The sequence below is a fragment of the Poecilia reticulata genome, linkage group LG14, assembly GCF_000633615.1.
Source record: "Poecilia reticulata strain Guanapo linkage group LG14, Guppy_female_1.0+MT, whole genome shotgun sequence".
NCBI lineage: Eukaryota > Metazoa > Chordata > Actinopteri > Cyprinodontiformes > Poeciliidae > Poecilia > Poecilia reticulata.
This window is the reverse complement of record NC_024344.1, coordinates 7,152,804-7,160,191: the sequence shown is the minus strand read 5'-3', so window position 1 is coordinate 7,160,191 and position 7,388 is coordinate 7,152,804. Positions and strand designations below refer to the sequence as shown.

Below are 7,388 nucleotides of genomic sequence, written 5' to 3'. Positions count from 1 at the left end.
TAACAGAGCCCATAATGAATGTTTTCAGCCTCACTGACTCGTTCTTTTCCTGTACACATTTAATTTCCTGAGATTGTTTAAGTGCCTTTATATTCTGCTTGTTTCAGGTACAGCTGTTTTCACAGGAGTACTATTGTGTAGACAGTCAGCAAATATAGCAAGAGACTCCCAAGTCATCTAAAGACTGCACATGGCAAACTGAGCGCCAACACATCGGGGCCACAGAGCCCAGACATGCAGTTGAAACACAACATGAATTATTCCTCTGAATAAAAAATATGAGCATGCTTCTGTGCATGTGTTGGTGTTTTTGCTGGAATGTTACTGGGGATAGTGTGTGTGTGTGTGAGTGTGTGTGCATGCATGCAGGACTCCTCATGAGGACAATTTAAATGTTTCCAAAGTATAAATAGCTGCAGTGCATCAGCAGAGCTTCTTTCCCTTATCAATAAAACCTACAAGAGCTTTAAGCGGTAAATTGTGACTTTAACAAAAGTTATCAAAAAGACTAATGAAAACGTTTTTAATGACAGCAAGGTGACAGGATTACTGAAGAATCACTGAATAATTTTATTAACATCGTGGTAATCTTAAACAAATACATGGTGTCAGCATACAGGGACGAGTAGAGTGATAAGTGCTCACATGTCCCCATTTTAAAACAGGAAATCACCAACAAAAAAAAAAAAAAGAAAAGGAAGGAAATCCTAAATGAAATATATTCCTGAGATGCAAAAGAAACAAAACTGATAAAAATAATAACAGCGCATCACTACATGCGATTATGTCACACGTGATCAATGCGGCAATATAGAAACTGGGCTGATTGATGTCTGCATTGATATTTCAGGAGGAACAAAGAGCTGGATTGAAGGTAAACTGTACAGCAAAGGCATGTGGAGAGAAAGCCAGGGCACGGAAACTGTGTCAAAACAAAATCCTGAATTATTTAAAACCAAAGTCAAAAAAGCCGATTCTAAGCCAGAAGAGATATCATTTTCACATCAACCTTTAGTGACTTGATAACATTTTTCATTAATATGAACATTCAATATGCTTCTTGAGAGTCAAATCTACATAATGGTGGGGACTTTGAGAAAGAGAATGTGATTTGCTCCAGTAACAATGCAACATTTTTAAAGGGATAGTTCAGATTTCCTTATGTGTCATTCTGTGAAATTATTATTAGTGTTAGTTCCCCAACCTGCAGCAGACAGACGTCTGTCTTGTGGTGTTCTGCTATAAGTTAAAATTAAAACTTAACATTTTAAGATTAGATTAATTAGACCTGATTAGACCAATTTATAAGACCTCACACTGAAGATGCACCATTATTTTAGCAATTAGTAATGATTACACTAATATAACGTCAGTGTCGCAACAGGAAAGCTGTTTGGCTGATAAAATGGAGACAATACTGTGAAATTGCATCTAATTAGTATCCACTGATAAAGGACTGTATCTTACTAACATGAAAAAAATATATTTTGGGTGATCTTAAATAGCTAAAACATACTGTGTGACTAAATGTTGTCCTTCCATTGCTCTGAAAACTTGTTTGCCAACGACATCAATCTGGTACAGGTATGGGAGCTATTACTGATAGTAACATCCACAAACATCTCTTCAAAAAAGCCAAATTACCCTTTAAAAACACATTAGCTTTCATCCAATGCATAAAAGAAGCAGGTAGGCAGGAAGCGGATACAGATAAATAATAAAGAGCTAGCTCATTTATCATAATGTCCAGTTTTGCAGATAGAATTTTCTTTACAAAACACAATTCTGCATCTGCTCTTTAATAGAGAGCAACTTGTCCTTTTTCCTGTGTATTTTACAAGCCCACACAGAAACAGGCAAACATTATTCTGCTCCAGGTTTGATTATTTGACAGACAATTCTCAACTGGTGGATAAAATAATGCTGGGATAACTCATCTAATTCTTTAACTTCAGGCAAACAGCTGTTTTGTACCTGGCTGTAAACCTGTGCAGGCTATAGACAACATGACCTGTAGCAAAACAGGTAAAAAGGGTGTTTTTTTGCAAATTTGCACTGGTGTGTAGACGTCCCAGCCAACGTGAAAATTGGTCATAAAATTGCGAGCAATTTCCTGCCAAAATTGCAGCCAGGATTGTGCTGCTTAATCTGCATAAATGCACAACCTCACCCGCACCTTCAGCGAAAGAAAACGGGGTAGCTATATAAACCAGGAAATTAGAGAACCAAAAATGACAGAAATAGCCTGCCGCTTAAAGAACATGGCATTGCAGTCGTACAAGTTTGTGATTTTAATAATGGAGTTTAAAGTCCATAATCTTGCTTATCAAACCGACATAAAATGGGTAATTAGTTGTTTTAAAGCTTAGTTTCTTCAACTAACATTAAACATGAAAAAAAGAAGAAGAAATTAAAAAAGGACCAGCTACAATTGGATCTGTATAATAAAGGAGTGAATGGTGGCAAGAGTGAAGCTGTTAGAAAAAAAACCATCAAAACAAAATTGAACAAGATTTAAGTTTGGTCTATTGATTATAAAAAGCCATTGCAATAAATCAACTCAGTACTTTCATTTCAAACCAAATATTTACAGTTGGTTCCTAAAGAAAAGAAAAAAACACACACACACATTTTAACATTTACTAAGAAATATCCATCAAATTGTAACGGCCAGAGTGCATAATTCAGTAAATGGCACCTTTTCTTTTCCAATGCCAACACCAACTCATCACTGCAGACCTTTTGTTAAATATCATGTCCTAACTTGTCTCATTTCTAAGATGGGCACACAGATGGAATGCAACAGAAAATGTGAGCTTTATATCTAAATGATTTCTTCTGCAAAAAAGTGACAGATAACCGTAAGAGCTTTTTAAAACAAAGTTAAATCTGTTAACAGCGTGGTGAAGGTTGAAGTGCACAAACGTGTGAAACAACGACATTGTGGTAATTAACAATACCTAAAAAAATATTTATCCCTACATACACTTTGACAAGAAAAAAAATATGCTGATATTGATCTAAGGATTTCTAACATGTGATTCTCTCCAGTTACGAAGTCCAACATTGCCATACAGAGTAAGACAGTTTGCTATTCAACCATATTTGCATAAAGTTGTAAACTGGCCACAAAACTGGAGACAGCAGGGCCTACTTTTTTATTGCCCTTGGTAATAATTTGTTTCATCCAAGTAGATTACTGCTGTTGGTTTTTATCACACTTTTACAGGAGACTAAGTCAGCCAAATTCCTTTAAATCAATACAAAAACAGAATTGATGGATGAAAAGAAAAAGTATCCCCATAACATTATACCAGTAGCAGTCGGAACTGTTGATGCAAGTTAGGTCTATGGTTTTCATGTTGTTTGATGCAATTCTGCTCCTACCATCTCAATACTGCAATTGAAATTGAGATTCACTGGACCAGGCAATCCAATCTCCCATTGTCCAATTTTGGTGAAGCTGTGATTTCTAGCCTCAGTTTTGAGCTCTTAGCTGACAGGAGTGGAACCCAATGTGGGATTCTGCTGCTGTAGCCCATCTGTTCAAAGTTTGAAGCTCAACATGTTGAGTGTTCAGAGATATTATTCTGCATTCCTGGTTATTATTATTATTCTACTATCTCAAATTAGTCTGTCCATTCATTTCCAAGCATTGATATCAACGAGATGTTTCTTTCCACACAAATTATACTATTTGCAAATCATTTTCAAAATATTCAGCAAGTTGAGCATGACAATCTCTGTACATCAACAATTTCTAAAATACTTAGACCGGCCTATCTGACACCAGCAACCATCCCACGTTCAAACTAATTAAAATGTTCTTGCTCATTCTGATGCTAGGTTTGAACTTCAGAAAGACGTCTTCACAACGTAAAGACATCTAAGTGTTTAGAAGTTTTGCCATGTGATATATGTGAATATGCGGTATTTGTGTTAACTGAATAAACAAGTATACCTAATAAAGTGGTCAGTGAGTGTCAAATGAGTATCGTTATTTTTTTGCCACCAACATAAAGGTAACATTTTAGCTGATTCCTCTTGAAATATGTTGTAGTTTTCATTTTGGGCAATGGGTATATAAGCAATTATACATTTTCTTTTGTTATGTATAAATAGCCTTTTTAACATCAATTTGTGCCAACATTTATATGACTTATCATTAAACTTGATTGTTATTGTAATATTTTATTCTTCAGACCTGCAGTACCAAAACAATGTACTTCTGTAGTGATTCTCTGGTCAATAACTTTAGTTTAAATAAATTAAAAGTAAAAAAGAAAGAATAAAAATCATGCTAATGTGTAGTACCAAAGTGTTGTTCTTACACATTATGTACATGCTTTGCACAAAAACAAAACAGAATTTTTAAAAAGTCTTATAAATGAAAGTAATAGTGGCAAATATACATTTGAAGGAATACAGGAGTCCAGAATTTAACAGCAATTTTTTTTTTTTTACAGTCAACCACATTTTAGCAGACACAATATATAACAGGGAGTGGGATACAGTTTAAACCAACAATATTTGAGTTTTTTAATATAAAAAAATTACTTAGCTTACATTTTCAAAAAGATGCACTTTCATCTTTCCATTACCTTTTTGATTAAAAGAACCGTTCCCAAGGCAATTTAGTTGTTGGCAAAGGAACACAGTAACTCATTCTGTCAAATTTTGTGCTTTTCTGTTTGCCTCCAGTTTTTACATTTTGGAAATGGGACCCAAGCAGATTATTAGCCAGCACTCTTAACATTTCTCTCCAATTTCATTTTTTTTACTTTAAGACCTCATGAAATGGAACTGTGACTGACTAAATGGGAAATAAAAAGACTGACTAAGTTTGCTCTTCAAAAACTAGTGAAACATAACTTGTACAGTGGCAGTCCAAGCTTCATTATCAGTTACCTACTAAGAACTGATAATGTTCTTCAGTTTTCCACGAGGCTAAATTTCAAGAATATGAGCAAGGTAAAAAAACGCTTGTTTTAGAGGATGAGCTATAAGTCCAGCTGACCTCACTGACAGAGCGCGGACACAAGTAATGGGCGTGCATTACTGCTTTTTCCTGCAAATCGTCGTCTCCTATATTACAGGATTTATTATTTACAAGTGAAAGGCTGCTGTCTTTTTGTTTTTGATCAACTTTATGGTACAATCTTTGAATCCAATGGGACGAACTAGCAAACACTAGTTTTATATTATATATTATATTATATTATATTATATTATATCTTTTAACTAAAAAAGACAACGTGTTGGATCACCAAAACCTCTACCCTGATTATGTGAATATTTGAATTGAAACCTAAGGATTAAAGGTGGACACTACAACTGATTTACAGCCAGTGCTGCAGCTGTTTACGACGAAAACCAATGGAGAGACGTCCATTAGCGTATCCCACATAGTCAAAATATGTTGTTATCCTTTCTGCCTGTACCTCAAACTATCGATGCCCCAATACCTCAAACTATAGATTTGAGGTGATATCCTTTTTAGATGGCTAAAAAGGATAACACCAAGACACACTGCTATGGTTTTATTTTGCTATTACAGAAACCTTAAATTGTTCACTGTATATTTCATGAGGCCTTTAAGCTGCAAAATGACTTTATTATGATATGAACAGAAAGTAAATTATTAAAATGTGAAAAGTTAAAAGAATTTCAATACAATTTTTACAGATTTTGAGACGTGGAGATTTCTTTCTGTACATCTGAACCATTAATGTAAAACACAGACTACTGTAAGATGTCCAGATAGGGTTTAAAATGTTTCACTAAACTGCTGTCTGCATGGTGCAGGGATGTACAGAGTAAAGTACATAGGGACAGCAGATTTAGCATAAAGCCTCATCTACTCTTTCAAATATTTTTGGTGGGTCTTTGCTCTAAACAACACCGCACTAACCCTTATTACTCCTACCCTAATAGTGAAAATCATATTATACACTTATCTGACGGACCTTGCTACAGTGTTACACAAAACCTTCGTCTTATCTTACAAGGGTCCACTGCTTAATTACAAGTTTATTCAGAGGGGATGGGGAGGTCGGGCGCAGTGGTTCATCTAAAAGTACCATATTCAGTGTGATAGACACGGATAAGGCGTAAACAGCACAGATCATTCAAATAAAAAAGGACGCAATGTATAATTAAAAGCTGTGAGCTAAGCATTGAAATGAGCTACATATAGCATTTACATTGCTACTGACAGGCGACACATGAAGGCATTGAAAGAAGTTCGATGGCGTCTGTATTTTTAGGCACCTTGTTGACGTGAGATATGTGAGGGGGGCATGAGATACAACGTGTGGCAGCGTGTCTGCTTGGTGGGAAACACGAAAGAGGGTGAACAAGAGGTCATGTAAGAAGCAGCCATGGCAGAGATATAGATTTCCAGGAGTTCGTGTCACTAGACGAGCAAAAAACGTGAGAATGGGTAGAGCTTCAGGAGCAGCATCAAACTGCATGTGGAAGATAAAAAAATATCTCCCAAAAAGGACAGAAAAAAAACAACAAGAAAAAAACCCAGTAAAATGTAATACGGGAAAATGCTGAACCAGAGGACATAATAATAATAAAAAGCTCGGGGAACATCTCTGCCTGCGGGCTGTGTTGACTCAAAGGGGGCAGTGGCCACAGGTGAAGACGAAAGTGGGGGACAGAGAGAGAGAGACTATAAGAAATAGAGGGACTGAAAGAAAAGGTAGAGAGCAGCACAGCTCCCTATGCAGTCTAAATGAAGTATTCCTTCTTTTCTTCTGCGTGTGCGTGGTTGCCTTCAGCGTTGATGATGGCTGTGTCGGCATCGGGCGCGTCGTCCGCTCCTTTGGCTTCGTTCGTCAAGTATGTTCCTGCAGAAGACGGGGGGGGGGGGGRAWAAAACAAACCCATCTCAAGGAAAACAAATACTGAGCAGCCCTGCATGGCGTTGGCTGCCTGGGGCAGACAGCACATCTGAAGACAACATCAGTGATGCTACATTATTCATAGACAGAGTGATGAGAAGCTGGGATAGTGTGGTAAATGTGAGTAAAGCCCTCTGCAGACACAACCCAAAAGCATCAACAAACAGGCAGGCCATTTTCAGACTGACAAGACTTAAAATACAGCGATGCTGTGCTCAGGGCCAAATGTTTTAGCATTGCTGCTGAATTCTGACCATCACCTTTAAATTTTAGATAAGCACTCTCCCTGTGATTTCTTTTAACCGAGTTTGAGCATGTGCTCAAATGAAATTCTTTTTAGAGGAAGTTGCAAAAATATGTTATTATTTGCATTTTCTGCAATAAAAAATGGACTTAGTTGAAAAAAAAATCTATGCTACTCTTAAAATTATTACAGTAAAACTCATCAATGCAATATAAAAGTAGTAATTGACTTAT

At 36.4% G+C, this 7,388-nt stretch overlaps 1 protein-coding gene across 3 annotated transcripts in view; it reads right to left on the bottom strand.

Moving 5' to 3' along the window:
- Nucleotides 1–546: 546 nt before the first annotated feature.
- cadm2a (cell adhesion molecule 2a) overlaps nt 547–7,388 on the bottom strand; it is a 224,648-nt gene continuing 217,806 nt past the window's right edge. For all 3 annotated transcript variants that reach the window (XM_008427171.2, XM_008427172.2, XM_017308609.1), the window contains one exon: nt 547–6,857. In XM_008427171.2, coding sequence (XP_008425393.1) covers nt 6,739–6,857 — 119 coding nt within the window. In that variant the 3' untranslated portion in view covers nt 547–6,738. The remainder of the gene's footprint in view (nt 6,858–7,388) is intronic.